Source organism: Acyrthosiphon pisum, chromosome A1, assembly GCF_005508785.2.
Source record: "Acyrthosiphon pisum isolate AL4f chromosome A1, pea_aphid_22Mar2018_4r6ur, whole genome shotgun sequence".
Classification (NCBI taxonomy): domain Eukaryota; kingdom Metazoa; phylum Arthropoda; class Insecta; order Hemiptera; family Aphididae; genus Acyrthosiphon; species Acyrthosiphon pisum.
The window spans coordinates 66,715,393-66,736,543 of NC_042494.1; the positions used below are offsets into that span (position 1 = coordinate 66,715,393).

The window sequence follows — 21,151 nt, forward strand, 5'->3', positions numbered from 1 at the left end:
AAAATAATTTGCTAATTTTCGTGATTTTTCCATATTTTGTCAATTTTTGAACTTTAAATGCTTATAAAAAAAAATGTGACTAAGGATTTTTAATATTTTTCATCTGCTTTTGAAACAATATACTAGGAGCCTTTTATTAAATTTTCAAGCTTTTTTAATCAAAAAATACCATTTTATTGATATTTTTAGAAAAAAACTAAAAAAAAAATGAAAACTGACAATGTCCGTAAAGAGCTCAAAATTTGGAAAATGTTATGGTGTATAGAAAATGCAAATATAAACAATCGGTGAAAATTCAATGTATCTACGGTAAATTGTTTTAAAGTTACACTAAAAACCAAAGTTGATTTTGCGTAAAAATTCCCGGTTTTCCTTAATTTTTTCTTGTTTTTCGCGGCGCTATTAAAAATTACGGGGAATTTAAAATTTGACTTCTCCAATGCACCAACAATATTCACTTTCTCATCGAACAAGATATTGAAGTTGAACATCGAAGCATTATTTAGACTACTTATCGTGTACAAAGACACAAAAAACAATTTAAAAAAAACACACATCAATGTAAAATCAATATATTCATCGTTCCACTCAGAATCTAAAACCTAAAAGGGATTAATTTTTTGGTGGGGGGGGGCGTACAAATATTGGTGACCTAGGGCACAAAAAGTGTAAAAACAGCCCTGATTGGCTGATTCACACCTCATCGTATCGTGTGAATCCCCTTTAATGTAACCACACAGTCAAAAGTTAAATATTTTCAACTATGCGGCATCGTTTAATTGTGGTAACCGTGATAATTTAATAGGACACGACGAATCCCCAACTGGTTGCAAAACATATCGTAGTTTATAATCGTGGTTATATGATAATGTGTTACGTTATCAATATTTAAAATTTGGTCATACTGTGTTTTTCAAAACTCAAAAAAACTGACAAAGCGAGTCGTAACAAGTGACAACTAAAAATGTTATATTTATTGTTAGTTATTTAATTACTCAGTATTCCTTTAAAGTAAATACATTTTTCAAGAATGGAAATTAGCGATCCCTATTTAAAGTACAAGTTTATTGTAAAGAAGTGGGAAAATGAGTTTATCAAGACCAACAGTCGCAATCCTAAAAAGGTAATTACAACAGTTAAATAATACGAATGTTATAAATAATTATATAGGTATTTTAATTAAAAATTTGTTGTAATTAAAAAAAAATTCTTTCATTTTAGGATGATATTAAGTTAGCTGAACAAAAAGTGCGATATGCATACAAAATGTACTGGAAAATTAAAACTTCTTTACTCGAAAAAACTCTGATTGGTGAAGTAGATGATGCAAATGATTCCACAATTGATGAAACATTATTTCTCAGCTATATTAATGATCAGACAGAATCAAACAAACCAATTAATGATGACCCACCTGTTGATATTAATAAGCCATCGGTCTGGGGTAAACATTTGAATAATAAGCCTAAGACTGAAATACCAACTATAGTTAAACCCATTGAAAATAACATATCTGTAAAATTTTCAAAGAAATTATTTGATGGTTGTGATTTTAAGAAAAGAAATCCTCGAAAAAGTATTGTAAAAAAGAAAACTAGCGAACTTGATTGTTCTCAAAATGTATCGGAATGTATTACCAACATCACATCTAATGATTCTAACGTACAAGAGGACAGCGCATTTCATGATGATTCTAATTTATCTGTAATTGCTGCAGATTCTAATGTATTAATAAATAGCACAATTCAAATTTCTAATACTTCAAGTTATATACCGCAACCTCTAAGCATACTGCAAAAATTAAATAATAGTTTTGAAGCATCTCCAAAAATGATGACAGTAAATCGAAAATTGGATGAAGGTTGGTTGGAAAGATGTAATGAAAATAATTCTAAAATAACTAATTCAAACATTACTCAGCCCGATTTAAAAAAAGAAATTGAAAGTGATACAGATGTTGTCTATGAAAGTGATAACGAAACACAAGATATTCCACTATATTCATCTCAAAGAATTAAAGCTCAAGAATTTAGCGATAGTCAAAATAGCATGAATCAGGAAACTATAGTAGACAATAATGAAACTTCAAGAAGCTCCAAAAAACGTTACAATTCTGATGAAGAATTTGAAGAATGTTCAATACAGTCAAAAATATTGAAAACTCATGATCATGACAGTGTTCAGTTATCTACTAAAGACCGCAGAAAAAAAGTAGTATTAGAATCAAAAATTTCTAGTGGTAAAGCTAGTGAAAACTTTGTAAAATTAGACATGAAAAGAAAAATTTATAGTCGTGGCAAACGATCAGTTAAAACTACCACTTACAAGAAAAAACAATGGAAAAATAGAAAGCAGGAACTAGGTGGAGATTTTTCAGCCACAAATCGGACAACATTATTAAAATGTTTTAAATGTGGTGATATTGGACATTATTCTAAGCATTGTAATAAAAGTAAGTGTTGATATTAGTTTTAGGTAATATATATTATGTTTAAGTATACAATTCAATTATTAATTATTACTTATAATAATTATTATTTTTTATAGGCAATGATTTAGTTCCTTTGGAAGACATTGGTGAAGAGGACAGTCCATATCTTACTCTTGAAGAAGCTGAACAATTAGCTCTTGAAAAAAAAGAAAAAGCTCATTGTAAGAAATGGGCTCGGGAATCAAAAGATCAGGTATCTGAATTATTTAAAATGAAATACAAATTTTATTTAAATTTTGTTTTCTAATAATAGTATATATTTTTTTAGAACTATTCAATAGAGTATCCTCCAATATTAGAAGATATCTCTAAGTCAGAAAATATTTCTCCTGTCTATCAACTTAAAGACAATTCTATTATTGGTATTTATATATAATATAGACCTTTGTTCTTTTCATATAATGTTATTTTTTTAAATAATATCAGACACTCCAGACGAAGTATTTGAAGCCTTGAAATTGTTTGGTCACACCAAATTCCGTCCGGGTCAAGAAAAAGCAATAATGAGAATTCTTTCTGGCCTTTCAACTCTAGTCACATTATCAACAGGTTCTGGAAAATCGTTGTGTTACCAATTACCAGCATATCTGTTTAGTAAAAAATCCAAATGCATCACATTAGTAATTTCTCCACTCATATCATTGATGGAAGATCAAGTAATTTTTAATCAAAGACATTTTAAGTTAATAATTTTTAAAAATGTAAAAACTTGTTTAAGGTTGGTGGAATAAGTGCAGTAAATATAGCATGTTTGCATAATAGTCAAACACCGAAAGAACGGGACATTATTATGGAAAAACTAGCTAATGGAGAGTTATCAATACTTTTACTATCACCTGAGGCTGTTGTTTCTGGTTTTAATACAGATTGGTTATTGAAACTTCCCCCTATTGCATTTGTGTGTCTAGATGAGGCCCACTGTCTTTCTCAATGGTCTCATAATTTTAGACCATCATATCTCATGATTTGTCAAGTACTATAGATATACAATATAATTTATACTTTAAGAGTTACTACTAACTTTTCTATTATAGGTTTTAAGAGAAAAATTTGGCGTTAAAACGTTTTTGGGTTTAACTGCTACCGCAACTATTTCAACTGTTTCAAGTATTGCTAGTGAATTGATGTTGGATGATGATCCAAATTCAATTATTAAAGATACTCCTTTACCAGATAATCTCATGTTGAGTGTGTCAAGAGATAAAGATCGTGATAAAGCCTTAATCAACTTATTGAATGGAGATCGGTTTAAACATTGTAGTTCAATAATTGTTTATTGTATTAGGCGAGAAGAATGTGAACGAATCGCTTCATTTATTAGAACTACTTTTCAGGTGATAGTTAACATATACATTTATAATTTTTTATAGTTTATTTAAAGGAAACTCTGTATATATGTCCTAATTAGTCACAACATACTTCTAATGGTAAACGGGGTCAATTGTCACAAATTGCTGAGCCATATCATGCAGGATTAACTGCAGCCAAGAGGAAACGTACACAAAAGTATTTTATGGATGGTAATAAAAATTGGATATTAACTTGTAAACAAATTATAATTAATACTATGTAGTATTACTATGTAGGTCAACTTAAAATTGTTGTGGCTACTGTTGCTTTTGGCATGGGAATAAACAAGGCTGATCTGCAGGGTATTATACATTATAACATGGCTAAAAGTTTAGAAAGCTATGTGCAAGAAATTGGTCGTGCTGGGCGTGATGGAAATGTGGCACATTGTCACCTATTTTTGGAATCTGAAGTACAATTTCTATTTAGTTGAGCCATGTATTTATAGTTTCATAAAACATTAATGTTATTTTAGGGGAATGATATTGCTGAATTAAGTCGACATATATACTCAAATTCTGTTGACCGTGCATCCATTCGAAAATTACTTGAAAGAGTTTTTGTTGAGTGTAAATGTAAAGAAAAGGAATGTACTAAACATGAAGTGGTCTTTGAAGTAGAAGATACTGTTTCCGCTTTAGATATGAAACAAGAAAATATTCAAACACTATTATGTTACCTTGAATTAAATACTAAGAAATTGGTAAAAAATTTACCATTATCTTATATTTGTTGTAAAATAACAAGTTATAAAGGACCACTATTTTTGAAAAAACTATCAAAAACTGTAAGTAAAATTGTCATTAACAATACCTACCATAAAATATTAATATCAAAATAATTACATAAATATTTTTAGTGCCCACCTCTTGCTGTTGCTTATGCTTTGAAAGGAAGTTCTGAAAAACCATCAAATCAACTTGAGTTTTCAATTTTTAAAGTAGCTTCTGCTATAGGATGGGACAGTGGTATAGTTAAAAAAGAACTAAAAAACTTGGAATGGTCAAACAGTAAGTTTTTCATTTGTCTTATGCAATGACACTATATTTTATAAAAAGTATTATTATCAAATAAACAAATTTTACACGAGGTACCATCTATCCACAACTATTATCTATTGCGAGGCATAGTAGACCTATAGTAGCTAGAACCACTCGCTCAGTTACAGGTCTTGTTTTAACAACATCTGTTAGTTGGGCTTGGTACTACTTGTCTTATGTACCTAATTAAAGTGTTCATATAAATGACCCCTCCCCTCTCAATGGTTCTAGATTTATCTTTTGTCCCTGCAAAAGTTATACACCTAGTGTTTGAAATTTGTTTTATACAATTATATTACAAAATATTTAATGTATTGGCGATTTTATTTATTTTTGTAGCCAATGGTAAATTTCATAAAAGTGGAGTGGCAGTTGAATTTTCTAATCTAGGCTTTAGAGTATTAGCCCCTGGCAATATGGATGCAGAACAGTTAGATTCAACTCTTTGCAATTTATGTAGTATATCACAACAACAAGAAACTAAATCACTCTCCGAATTACAAAATTGTTTTGATACATTTATGAGGTATAGTAGTTATTAATCTGTTACTTTTAATTATTTGTGATTTTCATGGATTTATTTTTGTCTAGATCTTCAACATCTACTTCTATTGAGTGTTGTGATGAGATCAATATAGAATTATGTGAAAAATTAAAGAATTCTGTGAGGGAATATTTTACCGTTGACAATTTATCAATGCTTATTCAAAAACCACATGTATGTAATTTAATCTCGTAACTAAATGCATTAATTTACTTTAATTAAATATTATTATTTTAGGAAGAAATAGTTTTAAATGAAACAGATGAAACCAGAATTGCATCTGATGTTAACCGCATATTCAATAATTACATTGATTGTAAGCTTACTGCTCGAGCTATAGCTAGAATATTTCATGGTGTTGAAAGTCCTAACTTTCCAGCTTATGTTTGGGGACGATCTCCATTTTGGCGTATTCATATAAAAACAAATTTTAATGCTGTTTCTAAAATTGCTCAGAAACAAATAATTTCTAATTTAAAAAAATAATTTTTATATTTTTATTGTTTTATGTTTTATAATATTTATTTTGAGATATATTTGTAATGTAAAATAAAATGTGTTAAAATTATAACAATTATTAAAATAATATCACATGATAGACTCAGGACATACACATGCAAATTCTAAGGACATAATTTAAATGAGTTATTTCATTATTTTCCAACGAGCATCATGTAGCAATAGAGCTGAGAGATCCACTGTTTGGACATAAGAATTTGTATAATATGTTGTTGTATAATTTAGGTTATAGATGCAAATGTGTATGTGTAAATTTATTGTACATTGTAAAGTTTTATTAATAAAAATAAATATTTTATCTCACACTATAACTTACTGTATTTTTATTGTCTAATTTTTACCATATAACTAATAAAATCCTAATTTGAGTGATTGAAGATGTGAAAAGGTTAGCATTTCTACAATATGTTAACATTTTAATTTCTATTATTATACTTATTTTATTATTTTGATAATTACAAACAATTTGCATTATAATAATTATATGCAAATGCATTAATTATATACAAGTACCTATAGTACCTAATTATTCGTTTGCATATTTGTAAATACTATTTGCTGTCTGTGGTACCATGGGCCAAAGTCACGTTTTGGTGAATATAAGATAAAGAGCATACATTTGTTTGTGTTATGCTCTTCAGTTGTGCCGAAGTAGTTTAAAAATTCTCGGACGGACTAGATAAATTATTACATAACGCACCACGTACACCTTAATAATTTTAAACAAATTCGGCAAAGTCCCTTCATCCCGTGAATTGAATTACTAATTACCAATATTAAACATATATTACCAAAAGTAAATATATTATATAAATAAAGTAAATCAATGTTTTGAGCATAATAAGATAATATTATTTTGATATTATTTTTCCATTAAATTATATTCTTATAACATTTTAAATCAAAGTATTAATTATTGCTTAGGTAGGTAGGTACTTAGTTAATATTTTAGGGATTTAGTTAAAACTACATTTTGAAGCAAATGTATTAATGTTGTCTATATTTATTTATTTATTTAATTTTTATGTCTGATTCACAAATAAATACTTATGTATGAAATTTTCTAATTGGTTTTGATTTTCATACAGTGTTTTGACTGTGTATTGTGTAACTACAATTTTTAGCAGCATAAATAAATTGGAAAAAATTTGTTTAAATTCATTTAAAAACAATTCCTTACACACACACATACACACAATAAACCTACTCAATGAATTTTAAAATATTTATAATGATTCTTGTGTCATAAGTACATTGCCTGAATAATCTGAGTTATTATTTGAGGTTCCTACCTATCACAACATGGATGTAAATATTCTGGTAATTTGTTATTTATATATATCATATATTATGTACCTACTATCATACTACTATTCATATTATCTTTTAACAGTGAATATTTTTTTAACAAAGGTGAGCTAGTGGATATACCTACCGATCTGATATAGGTACATAAGGTTCCGAGTGGTAAGTCCATAGGTGCAAATAGGGGGGGGGCTTTAGGGGCTAAGCCTCCCCCCCAGAAATGACCATAGTCCTCCCAAACATTTCGTACATTTTGTTTTAAGCATATTCAATATTATCAAAGTAAGGCCCTATTAGCCCCCCCAAATCTTAAACGCTATTTGCGCCTATGATCACTTATATAATGGACGTGGAAAGAGGGACCCGGGTCCTGGGCCCGGAGGTAATAAAATTCTCATTTATAATATTGTTTTTTTAGTTCATAAAAATTGAGTAAGTAGGTACCTAGTCCTAAATTTCAGGGCCCTCATAATTATTCCGGACCTGGAGGAAATTCCCCACCTTCTCGTCAGGCCGAATGGATTTATTAAATTTTAATTAAATTGAAAAAAGAATCATTGTAGGTATACGAAAAACAATTCTTAGCGAATTCGGTCTGTCGGTCTATGTATACCACAATATTGGTAGTCTTGTAAAGTATTCGAATAAAAGTATTGAATTTAAAAATTATTCAAATACGTATTCTGAATACTTTTATTTTTATTATTTATTCATTAAAAAACTAATTTTTTCCGATCCAGAAAAATAGTTTTATATTTGTGGTTATATAGACATAGTATAAAATTAATTTTATTAATTTTATTCTTTGAAGGAAATATAATATTGGCCCATGATGTGATTATTTTTATAAACACCAATTTGTTGTATCCCGTATATGGCCCGTATCAGTCGTATCATATATGTGGTCAAAATGTATAAATATCTTGTGATTACGATGTATTTTTAATTATAAATGTTAATTACCAACCATTCAAAAACAAAAAAAACTAGTTATGAAAAAAAGTATTGTATTCTGAATATATATTTTTAAGAACTATTCGAATACGTATTCTAAATACCTTAATAATTCTCATTTTAGATTCTGAGTGGAACGATGAATGTATTGATTTTAGTCATTTTACATTGATGTGGGTTTTTTTTTTATTTTTTATTTTTGTGTCTGTCATCATCTTTTAGGACAGTAAAACTGTAAAAGTGCTTGGATTTTCTTCAACAGTACCTTTTCTAATAGGAAAGTGAATCTAGTTAGTACTTTGGGGGGGGGGGGGGTCAAAAGTAAAAATTTCCCAGTAGTTTTCAAAAGCGCCGTGAAAAACAAAAGAAAAATTAAGGAAAATCGGGAATTTTTACGCAAAATCTGTTTTTGAGAAAATCGATTTTGGTTTTTGGTACAACTCTAAAACAAATGACCGCAGGGACATAAAATGTTGACCGAATGTTAATTATATTGGCATTTCCTATATACCATAACATTTTTCAAATATTTTGACTTATTTTGAGCTGTTTACGGACATTTTAAGTTTACATTTTTTTTAGTTTTTTTTTATATAAATATCAATACAAATTTATTTGTTGGTTAAAAAAGATTGAAAATTTAATATAAGGTTCCTATTATATTGTTTCAAAGGCAGACGAAAAAAACTAAAAATCCATGGTCACAATTTTTTTTTATAAGCATCTAAAGTTCAAATATTGACAAAATACGTAAAAATGACGAAAATTTGCAAATTATTTTTAGTTAGAAATTCATGAAAAATTTTCTTTTTAAATCTAAGATTTGAAAATGTAATATAAGATTCCTCATAAGTTTGTCTACTTTTTAAAAAAAAAATGTCTACAAGCAAGTAAAATTTAATTTTTATGAGCGTTTGAAATTTATTTTTTTACAAAATTTGATATTCACTCGACTTCTCACGTAACGATTTTCTTATTTTGTTGTAATTAAAAAACGAATTACTGTAGATACTTTAAAATTTCACTGAATGTTTATATTAGTATTTTCTATATACGATGAAATTTTGAAAATAATTTTCGAGAAAATCGATTTTGGTTTTTTGTGTAACTTTAAAAAAATGACCGTACATGAAATTTTTCACTGGTTGTTTATATTTCCATTTTCTATACATAATAAAATTTTCAAAATATTTTGATTTGTTTTGAACTGTTTAGGGACATTTTCAGTTTCCAATATTATTAGTTTTTTTTTCTATGAATGTCAATAAAACTTTATTTGTCGAGTAAAAATACTTGAAAATTTGATACATGGCTCATACTATTTTGTTACTTTTTGAGCTGTGTACAGACAAAGTCAAATTTAATTTTTATGAGCGTTTGAAATTTATTTTTTTACAACATTTGATATTCACTCGACTTCTCACGTAACGATTTTCTTATTTTGTTGTAATTAAAAAACAAATTACGGTAGACACTTGAAAATTTCACTGAATGTTTATATTAGTATTTTCTATATACGATGGAATTTTGAAAATAATTTGACTCTTTTTGAGCTGTTTACGGACATGGTCAGTTTTAAATTTTTTAGTTTTTTTTTCTATAAATATCAATAAAGTTTTATCTGTTGGGCCAAAAAGTGTAAAAAATTAATACAAGGCTCCTGATACATTGTTACAATAGCAGTTGAAAAATATTAAAAATACATAGGCACAATTATTTTTTATAAGCATTTGAAGTTGAAATTTTGACAAAATTTATCAAATTTAAAATTGAACAATTATTTTGGAGTTAAAAAATTATAAAATGTTCAACTTTTATATCTAAGGATTAAAAATGTAAAACAAGATTCCGCGTGAGTAGTTAATTCTGTTACCAAAAATTCTAAGGAATACATAAGCACAGTTTATTTATATAGTCATTTTAAGTTAAAATTTGGACGAAATTACATATTAAAAAACCTGGAATAACTATTTTAGTTATTTTGTTGTGATTGTATAATATTATTTGTGGGTACTTGAAACTTCTAAAGTATACTATATTATATATCTATGATGGTACCACGGTTTGTTGTTGATGTATAACGCGTTACCTAATGGATATTGTGATATGATTAATTTGGAATTTATTGTTGATACCTGTCAAAGGTCAATTTTTTTTTATTACTATAGATAAGTATACCTATAATATGTGGAGGCCGTAGGATAGTGTAGCTGTAATGCCAAAAATATAGCTAACGAATTGTTGAATAGTTTTGTAATGTAAAAATAGTTATTCTACTATACGTTTAAAAATCCATAGTTCTTACTTAATTACCATATTGTGATCTGATATACAAAAATGTCCAAAATTGTAATTCTACATACTTAAGTTCGGATGATAAATGTCACGAAAACTTTTAAAATAAAAACCCAAAAAAATAAAATAAAGTACAAAATAAGTGCTAATTTATTAAAAGAGATAAGTATGTCATACATCATTAAAAAGCTTAAATAGAAAAAAAAAACAGAAATTTTAATACAATTTTGTAAAACACAGAAGACAACTTTTACTAAACAATATTCATTATTCTTTTCTTGTTTAAATGTTTTAAAAAGCTACTATTCATTTTGATATTCCCAGTCAATATAATCAATACATTTTATATTTACAATATATTTGTCTTACTAGTTTTTACTATGACATAAAAAGATTAAAGAATTTTAAAAACATATTTATGATAAAAAAAAAAATTGTATAATATAAAAGTAAATATTGATATTCAAATTAAATTCTTCACGGTATCAATATTCTGAAAAAAAAATTATAAATTATACATTTTTATCAGGTATTTCCATAGATATATGAAGATTTATTATTCATGACTGAAATTGTACTAAGTAAATATATTAGGTAATTCAATAGACCAATAAAACTTTATAATAATTAGAGTACATATTTTTAAGTTTTAGGAAAAATGGTTTTAATTATGTTTTTTTTTGAACATTTATATTAATATTTATAAAAAAAATTAAAATTAAAATATAGGTTAGTTTTATTTTTCACAAAAATATTTTAAAAATACTTCTTCCTTTAAACCGAGTCAAACAAATCATTCATATTTGATACTCGTATAGTTATAATATCATTAAAAACGTATAAAAGCAAAAAGGACTAAGCGACATAGGGTTAGTACAGGAGATAACCAACATTAACTTCTTTTGAATATACAAAAGCTAGTATTTTTCTGACCATTTAATATGATATTTTATTTTTTGGGTAAGCGACTTCTAAACGTTGTGTCAGATAACCAATCAACACATGGCGACCGGCCACTACTATTATTGTTTATCTAACAAATATTTTTACTTTTGACACAGTTGACATAATAAAAAAATTGAGGTCACCAAAATGTTGATATTTAAAAAGTAATTATTAATTCATTGTTTTTTTTTTCCATTGGTCTTAATCCCGGCAACTAAAGCCATTAGCTGTAGGATGGTACTGTAGGGTTGTTGGTATGGTATGGAACACGTTTTTATGTTAGGCAGAATTTTCTAGTGGCACCTATAGGTATCTGCCATGCCCGGGTGTAGGATGGCGGCCTCTCTCTCCGGACACCGTGACTGCCCGAAGAAAAATGCCGCATGTGGCCCGACACAACGTTTTAGTCAGCTCGGCCACTCCATCCCCTTAATTTATTGTTTTATTTTAAAACCTATGTACATTATAGGAGTATGTATATTGAGTATTTTAAAATAAAATATAGATATTAATATTACATGGTAAAATACACACCATATACAAGTATGAGTAAACTTACTAAAGTTGTTCACATATGGAATTTAAACAATTTCTATTTGGACGGATTGAAAACCTTGGACTTTGTGGTACAGTAATAGGTCTTCCAGATTTTCTTATTAACACTGGCTTATATTTTTTGATAGGTTCTGGTTTATGAATAGTTTGTTGTCGCATATTTTTGATCAAATCCATTTCTTTTCTTTTCATTTCTTCTTGTCTCTAAAATATAATAATCAAAATTAAGTTTAATATAATAATACATAGAGCAGCACTATCACCATTCTTGTATTTTCTTCATATTGCGAAAACTTCTCCTTTATTTCAAGTTCAAAAACCATCCATTCTTGAGCGCGTCTTTCAGTATTTAAACGTATATTTTTTGGTTCAGTATATTTTTTTTCATGCTTTGGAACAAATGGTTTTTTTTTTAAGACTGTAGCTGGACGAGCTTTAAATGACCACTGTTGCTCTGTACCTTTCACACTCTATAAATAACAATAAAAAAATATTTTTCGTCATTATTTCATAATATTAGTTTTTATTAATATTATTATACTTGAGGTTTAACAGCAACAGATTTACGAGATTCAAAACTAAATGGTTTTGGAATAGTATGTAATTGTTTTTCAAGAACTCTAATGCCACCATGAGCCAGTTCTTTGTTTTCAACCACCTGAACTCCACCTTGAGAGTTGAGAACTTTTATTTTTTGAGGTTTGTTTGGCTAAAAATTATAGTATAATATTATATAAATATAGCATATAGTGTTAAATGACAATTAATTTAATTACCACTTTGATACTGCTTGAAGGAATATTTATGTTTAGGTTATTAGAAATCTGCTTGTTTTCAGTACTGCCTCTAAATTAAATTATACAACGATTAAACAAAAACAAAATGCAAAATGTTTCAATTAAAAGCGCTTACTGTGGTGTTGGTTTATTTTCTATAATGTTATTAGTGTTATTTGAGCTAATACTTGGCTCGAAAGCACCAGGGAAAAGACTTCTAGATTTGAAAACCTTTGAACCTAAAACAAATTAAAATTATCAAATTGATCACATTTAGTTAAGGTACTCTATGTTTTAATTACTATAATACTAAATTTAACTATTAGTGGCATGCATTAGATGATTGACATACAAAAAATTGTCCAAATACATAATAAAAATGCAAAAAATAATAATAGTGACATATATATATTTTTATGAAGCAAGTACCTGTTACGAAACATAAATATGATCTACCTACAACAGAACTGTATGGGCTAATAGAAAGCAAGAAGACTATAAACGAGCACCGGATGAAAGTGACTCACCAGCTGAGACAGTGGGTTTAGAATGAAACCTAGGCGGTGTGTTGTTGAAGAAATTCCTGACTTTTTCAGCAATACTCATGAATTTTTTTGAACTTTTATCTAATATAAGATTATCTTGCGAACCTGATTTAATGTGTTCATATTTGTACTCAGATTTAACAACAGAACGAGTACGCAAATCTAATTTAGGTGTGCTTTCCAATTCATCTAGTCTTGTAATCATGGCATGATGTTTGATCCGCGGCAACTCTAGTTCAATTCCTTCCACAGTAATTGAGTGTCTATTATGTAATTTTGATGATCTTGACTTCTTTGCAGAACGAATTAACTGATGAGCCAATGAACTATTAAAATATAACTTAATATAGGTATTTATTACATTTGTGAAGTCTTATATTGTATTAGAATAATTCAATAGTTTGGAAATAAGAAAAATTATTGAATTATGCAGTACCTAAATGATTTTAAAAAAGTAGGTACAAAGTATCAATTGAATCTCAATTAATAAAGTACAAGAATGATTTTATAAGTAAAATATTTACTTGATATTTCTATCATCAAACTGATCATCAGGTGAACAATTTTCTTTATTTTCCTCTGAAACGTCATTATCATTCACTGTTGATTTTTTGACAATTCCCAAATTTGGTTCAGATTTAGCACCTTCCATTTTTTCGACATAATCTAATAAAAAAAAAAAATGTTTACTAATCAAAAACTTATGTTTAGGTTAGTAGGTACCCTAATCTTTCAAAATATATAAGAAATATACAAGGCAATATTCAGTAATACTAATATAAATCTATAGAAATAATCAACAACAAAAAAAGGAGTAAAGAATTATAATTGATGAATTTGAAATTATTAAATATTTTATAATAGATAAGTACTATTACTAAAATAATGTATTATATCAAGACTTCCAAAAAAAAATTTTACCACAAGAGACAAAAATGTCTAGAATTACTAATATTGTGATTTTTCGGATAAGAAATAAATCAGTTTCTAAACACAATAATACTAATAAACCAATGCGAAAACGAAACCACTAGTTCTGAGAAAAAAAAATGTCAGTAGTGATGGACACGTTTTCAAATTTTCCGCTCACTACCACAGTTGTAGTTGATCTCTGGGTAACAACTGACAAGTATTTGATCAGACAATGACTGTTAGAAGCTCTACTACCCTAGTCACACCAGCTGTTGCATCTTTGTGGGAGATGCATATTATTCATCATTTACATCAATTAGCTTAAGTCCTTACATTTTTAAAGTATAGTTTAATAAGCTTGGGAGTTTTCAAAATTAATATGGCTCTCTGCAAACATTTTTCCAAATGATCAAAACAATATTTTTTTTTCCTATAGATAATTTCTATTTGCCCCATGTAAAGTAAGAAAAATTGTTGAACAGGAACTATAAAAACTTTACTTAACGACATGATGTAAGTAAGTATATCGATATACTGTAAAGTTTAAAAATAAAATGTAATTATATAGGTATCTAATATTTATACCAGTTGTAACATAATCAGTTTGATAAACTATAAAATCAATAAAAATGTTTATAAAAATGATTCAATCTTCCAGTATATAGCAATTCTAATAACAGGTCGATTTAATTTTTGTAACATATGATTTGGTTTGGGTTTGTTTTTCTTGATTCCAATAGGTAAATGGTTAATTCTATAAACCACTGATCACTAATCACATTAAGCGGAACTTAGTGCATAAATTAAAATAATGATAAACAGAAAAAATGATTATAAGTAGGTAGGTACCTAATTAGTCCTCAGTATATTTCACTATGAAAATGAATACATTTTAAACGACAAACATTACAATTTATATTACAATATGTAGGTAAAAAAAACCAAAATCAAATAAAAATAGAGTATAGTTAACCATAAGTTGTGGTATGTCTTAGCACTAGGTAGTCACCACTCTGTCCTAACAAACTGAAACTAAAAGATTTAACTACAATTATTAGTACCTACTTAGCCAGAAATTAAATTAAATCGGTTTTGAAACTATGCAACACATAAAAATGATGGTTCTAATATTATTACCTACCTATGTTAAATTACCTATATTGTGTAACTATATCATATAATATATCTATGTCTATTATTGTCATTGTTGTGTGGGTATTTTAATAGATTATCTCAAGTAATTATAATAGTTATTAGTATTTTTGTTGCTAAACAATATTTTATACTAACAGAATACAAACAGCCACCGACAATTTCAAGTGGTTAGTTCGAATCATAAGACACTTAGACACTTAATTTCTTACTTTTGATAAGTTTAAAATAGATACTATAACGAAAAAACTATTTGCTTTCCTTTAGGAAGTATGACTTTACAAGATTCCTCGCGAAGTATACCCTGCCAGACTTACCAAAAATTCTGTCAGCACCGTCGTAATTGGCGTTTGCAATCTCGTATAGATTGACGAACGTCTTGGGCGCGTCAAATTCGAATAACTCGTCCGTGTTCATGGTTATGATTTTGTTATCTTGAATACTTACCACAGAAACGCCTGTAGACTCTACGGCTACGGCGACGAAGTATAAAAGTTCTAAATACAGTAAGCAACGTTTAAGAGTTTTAAACTTTTAAAGTTTTAAGTATAAAGTAAGACACTCCGGTCTCCGATGGAAAATGGAAATCCCGTAAGTAGTCAGTGGTCAGTTTATCAAAAAGTTCGTTTCACTATAAAGAATAAATTATAATTGGTCGTTATTCCAAACTCCAAACGTTCGAAAAAGTACCCGAGACTCAATTGGTCGTCAGTGTGCACTGCTGCCAACAGACGCGCGTGATTTTAACGGTTCGCCGCGGTGACAAGGAGATTACTCATTCATCGTTCGTAGATAATGGATTATGGATATGTGCGCCACGCCGCCACAAAACATTTTCTACAAAATTCGTGGTGAATACACGATAATTTACATGACAAATTCACGGTAATCGGTAAAAAAGACCAAGGAAAAATAGAACATTTTTTAAAAATATATTAATTGATTATCACAAAAAAAAAAGTTATTGATATCAAATTATTATTATTTAACAAAATTAAATAATATTAATGATATTGTATCGAGTGTGCTACTGCAGCTAAGAAATTTTCAATATCCCTTTTACCGTTTTTATAATCTTTGCATAATGTTACAAGTCTAATTTGTATTTTTTCATTAATAATATGTTTTTTTTTTGGTTCACATCCACCTATAACATCTTGAGCCAACTTCGTTTCATCGGATCCAACTTCCAGGCGTATTTTTGACTTTTTTTGTACCGTGGGATGATTATTTGAAAATCATAATATTATAAGTATGCACTGCCCGGTGAAATACCGCAACCTCTTGCGAAGCCAGTATAGGCGTGTCCTTTCCATTCTTATAATTATAGTACCTATAAGGTTAGATAACAGATAACGAAAGTAACAGCTCAAAACAAGACAAAATATTTTGAACACTTTTTCATGTATAGAGAAGGCTAATTTAAACATTCAGTGAAAATTTCATGTATTTACGATAATTTGTTTTAGAGTTACACCAAAAGCCAAAATCGATTTTGTCAAAAACCGATTTTGCGTAAAAATTCCCGTTTTTCCTTAATTTTTATTTTGTTTTTCCGGGCGCTTTTGAAAATTATTGGAAATTTTAAATTTTAACATCCTCAATGCACCAACAATATTCACTTTCCCATCGAACAAGATACTGAAGTTGAAAATCAAAATATTATTTTGACTACTCATCGTGTACACACAAAAAAAAAAAAAAAAACACACATCATTGTAAAATCGTTTCACTCAGAATCTAAAATTGAATTTTTTATATTTAATTAAAAAATCTTTATTTAATAAAAAACAACTTACTTCGAATAAAAAAATTTGATAAAACATTTAAAATAAAATAATATAAACATTTTTTATTCAAATTCAATTTTTTAATTTAAATTCAGTTATATAGATTTTTGTCTTCTATTTTTTTCATAAAAAACTACCAAAATTAAATTTAAAAAAATTGAATATTTTATATTGTTATAAAAAATCTTAATTTAATAAAAAAAATAACTATTACTTCAAATTAAAAAATTGAATTTGATAAAAAATGTATTTATGTCTATATGAGTATAATAATAATATATTATATATATTTTTATATAAATTAAATAAACTATATTTTATATAGTAATTTATTATATTATATTATATTTAATACATACATTTATGCATAATGCATGTATATATTAGTATATAATAATATAATAAAAATGGTATTTTATTTTTGAACAGAAATTCCAATGTATTTGCATTCATACCATAATATTGTCATCTCTGTGATCAATTTTGTTAATTATATGCAATATAATAACTGTTAGATCACTATTTTTCTTTGAATAAAGAACGTTTAAAAAGTGTATGGATACATAATTGAGTACCTACATTATGTAGGTATATAATTATTGATACTAAAAATGGTAATGCACCGAATACGTACAAATAAGGGTTTGCGATTTCTAAATAGGTCATGCAAATTCACGCCAATTGCACGTTAAATATTGGCGTAAAAGAAAATGTAAAATAGATTTTTTTGCTGTTTGAGGGGGGGGGGGCTGGGGAAACGGGAATAAAGAGGCAAAGCCCATGGCACTTGGGGCTTTGGGTTTACGGTTTCGAAATAGGTCACGCAAATTCACGCCAATTGCATTTTTCCATTTAAAATATATATTATTTATTCAACAAATAATTTATTGTTACATTTTTTCTACCTTATCTCTATATTATAATATAATATTATCTATACTATAATAAAAAGAATACAATTTACCACTCAAGTGGTTGAATTCAAAATGTAGGATATATAATTTTCAGAAATTAGCAATAACAATAACTACAATATGTAATTATATTATATTATTTGTATAGCCAAAAATAGTCATATGTTTCTAAACTAAATTATAAAAAAATAATTTCTTCCGGATGAAGGTCGGGCAGCTAGTAGTAAAATAAATGACTTTAATCACAATATTATTTATTAATTATTATTGTCTTCGCTTAGAATTGTTTTTCGTTTGTTCGTTTGTTTACAATAATACACTACAGTATAAATGTATAAATAATCAGCTTCATACCATTGAAATAGTATTAATTTTTTTTTAAAACATCCCTTCGCTACACAAAATTGTTCTAAAAATTATATTTTTTATTTTATTTTGTCATGTATTTTTGAAAGAACGTCGAACAATATATTATAATGTATAATTATGAACAATATAAATAATTGTATATGAAAATTAATTTACTTTACTGTTAGTAAAACTGTAAGTTGAATTAATTTTTGCTGTAAACATTTTATTTGATATACTTTAAAAGTTTCAAATATACAGGTACCTAATTTCGTCCAAATTTTAACTTAAAATATCTATTTTAAAATTAAGTTTATATAATTTGTAATGTATTATTGTAGTTACAGTAATACAGTATGAAATACTTATGAAAACTGTTTTGAATTTTTAATCAAACATTTAATGTATTTTTAGCTAGGTAGGTACATAATGACTTGCAAATTTTCGTAACTAATGAATTTTGACAACATTTTAACTTTAAATACTTATAAAAACAATCACGTATAAATTATATTTTTAATATTTTTGAACTGTTGTTATGAGAACGTATGAGGAACTTTGATTTAAATTTTCAATTCTTAGATATAAGTATAACATTTTTTACCGATATTTATAGAAAAAAAACTAATACAATTTTAAATGCTAGCATGAATAAATATTCAGTGGAAATTTCAAGTATCGTTATTTGCTATGGTTATTTATTTTTCAGTTTTTGAATTACAAGGAAAGAAGAAAATCATTCCTTGAGAAAAAGAAACAAAAGAATTATTTTGACAACTTATCGTGTTGATACTTAGACACAAAATAAAAAACACACATGATAGTAAAATCAATACTTTTATTCCTTCGCTCAGAATTCAAAATGCATAATGTCATTAAAAACGTAATAAAATTAAAAAATACCTATACCTATTACCTATACCTATAGCAAGTAGGTAACCTATACGACATGTCTGTATAGACTATTTATAGGTACAGTATAGATTTTAGGCGCCTAGGTATACAGAGTGATTTTTTAAACATGCTCACCCTCATGTAGTGTATTTATTTAAATTATGGTTTTAAAATGTTGTATAGTGATGAATACTAAATAATAATATTTATAATCAATGGTATACTGTGTAAAAAGTCAAAAATCTTTGATAATACAGGACATATAGGTACCTATATATAATTTTTTTTACAAGTGATAAAACAATTAATATTATAGGACAGTAAAAATGGTTCAATTTTCTACTTCAGCAATCAGCATCTTTTCCGATAGAAAAGTGAATCTTGTTGGTACTTTGTTTAGTCAAAAATCAAAACTCAAAAGTTAAAAATGTCAAATAGTTTTTAAAAGCGTCTTAGAAAAACAAAAAAAAATGAATAGGTAGGTATTATAGTTTTTTTTATATCTGCTACTATACGCGATATGCCTATACACAATAATATTATAGTAGTAGCAACTAGACAATAGGTATAGTTTAACTATAATTAATAGCCCCTACCTAATCTATCATCTAAAAATGTATTATAATTGTAATATAATATGTTATAACCAGGGCTTGCATTTGAAAAAAAAATATTGTTTTACGTTATTTACAATTAAAACGTTATACAAATTTTGAGTTTATCGTTATTCAAAATTTAAACGTTATTCAACTTTTGTGTTTATCGTTATTCAGAATTAAAACGTTATACAAGTTTTGCGTTTAACGTTATTCATAATTAAAACGTTATACAATTTTTGCGTTTATCGTTATTTAAAATTTAAAAGCATTTAGATACCTGTTTTAAAAGTACACAGGCCGCAATTTAAAAGTATATGACTATGACCTTTTTTGGGGACATAATTTCCCTATTCTGAGTTTTAAGTAGGTATTGTGTAATTTTATTTATTTAATTAATTATGTTTATATTTTATTTCACCAACCCCCCTAACTTGACCTATAATCACCGGATTTTGTGCATACCTATATTAATAATAATAATAATGATATTTAACTTCTTAAGTTAATTTTTCTGAGCTCCAGTAATCATAATTGATGTAACTACTATTATATAATAGACTACATAATATACTTACACTCGAGACATGTTTTAAGTGTCATGACTTATGATCATTCGATTGTGTAGGTATACAATCAGTCGTTGCGGTCCGAGTATAATACGACATATTATGTATTATATATATTATTATAATTTTTTCTTTTATTGGTAATTGAACGCTAGGGCGTGTCTTTCTATTACGACTAGCTAGTGCAACTATTATACTGCCGACTGCAGTGATAGGTATTATAATATTACATTATTATACTCACAGCCTGTACAAGGCCGATACTCCGCTCATCAAAACTTTAAATACTTATAACTTGTAAGATAAGTACCTAATCATTTTAAATGCGATTTTTATGTATCGAAATATTCATAAAAATATTCTGCTTTTGAAGATGAAATTAAATCTGTGTGTTTTATTTCAAAAAAGTAATAACTTAAAAAAAACAAAATTTAAAAAAAAAATTCAGCCATGCCACTAATTAATTTTGTTAATACAGAGAATTTTTACAAAATATAAATGAAAAATGAATGATAATAATGTAGAACAAATTATTGAAAAAAATCAACTTTTATTGATTGTAATAGAAAAATTTTACTTCATATTGCTTGAAAAATGTTTATGTCTGGTTAATTTTATGTTGCTTGCAAGGTTTATAAATATATATAGAGTATAGAC

At 27.1% G+C, this 21,151-nt stretch overlaps 2 protein-coding genes across 3 annotated transcripts; one reads left to right on the forward strand and one right to left on the reverse strand.

The window, feature by feature from the left end:
• The first annotated feature begins 906 nt into the window (after window positions 1–906).
• On the forward strand, window positions 907–6,255 carry LOC100159608 (ATP-dependent DNA helicase Q4). The gene is made up of 14 exons (XM_001944014.5): window positions 907–1,123; window positions 1,222–2,452; window positions 2,548–2,684; window positions 2,760–2,853; window positions 2,918–3,147; window positions 3,210–3,464; window positions 3,526–3,825; window positions 3,900–4,011; window positions 4,078–4,253; window positions 4,317–4,628; window positions 4,701–4,851; window positions 5,221–5,407; window positions 5,473–5,599; window positions 5,663–6,255. The coding sequence occupies exons 1-14, from the start codon at window positions 1,031–1,033 to the stop codon at window positions 5,909–5,911; spliced, it is 3,654 nt and encodes a 1,217-aa protein (XP_001944049.2). The 5' UTR covers window positions 907–1,030; the 3' UTR covers window positions 5,912–6,255.
• A 4,365-nt stretch (window positions 6,256–10,620) lies between these two features.
• Window positions 10,621–16,051, reverse strand: LOC100168511 (targeting protein for Xklp2). 2 transcript variants are annotated; one of them, XM_003247549.2, is made up of 9 exons: window positions 15,701–16,051; window positions 13,844–13,985; window positions 13,425–13,645; window positions 12,911–13,013; window positions 12,775–12,844; window positions 12,540–12,707; window positions 12,262–12,468; window positions 12,003–12,202; window positions 10,621–10,991 (listed from the first exon to the last, which is right to left on the reverse strand). In XM_003247549.2, coding segments are annotated over exons 1-9 (1,212 nt in total). In that variant the 5' UTR covers window positions 15,801–16,051; the 3' UTR covers window positions 10,621–10,990. The 2 variants fall into 2 exon arrangements, with proteins under 2 accessions (XP_003247597.1, XP_001944103.1); XM_001944068.3 differs by having other exon boundaries at window positions 13,302–13,645.
• Window positions 16,052–21,151: the final 5,100 nt, after the last annotated feature.

Bases quoted from the DNA above. Each gene is read 5' to 3' on its own strand.
- LOC100159608 (XM_001944014.5), top strand. From the start codon at position 1,031: ATGGAAATTAGCGATCCCTATTTAAAGTACAAGTTTATTGTAAAGAAG. The intron at 2,854-2,917 runs GTATTTATATAT...AAATAATATCAG, and splicing joins TAAAGACAATTCTATTATTG to ACACTCCAGACGAAGTATTT. The intron at 3,465-3,525 runs GTACTATAGATA...TTTCTATTATAG, and splicing joins CATATCTCATGATTTGTCAA to GTTTTAAGAGAAAAATTTGG.
- LOC100168511 (XM_001944068.3), bottom strand. From the start codon at position 15,800: ATGAACACGGACGAGTTATTCGAATTTGACGCGCCCAAGACGTTCGTC. The intron at 13,646-13,843 runs GTAAATATTTTA...ATATTTTAATAG, and splicing joins TTTGATGATAGAAATATCAA to TTCATTGGCTCATCAGTTAA. The intron at 12,708-12,774 runs GTAATTAAATTA...TATAATTTTTAG, and splicing joins CTTCAAGCAGTATCAAAGTG to CCAAACAAACCTCAAAAAAT.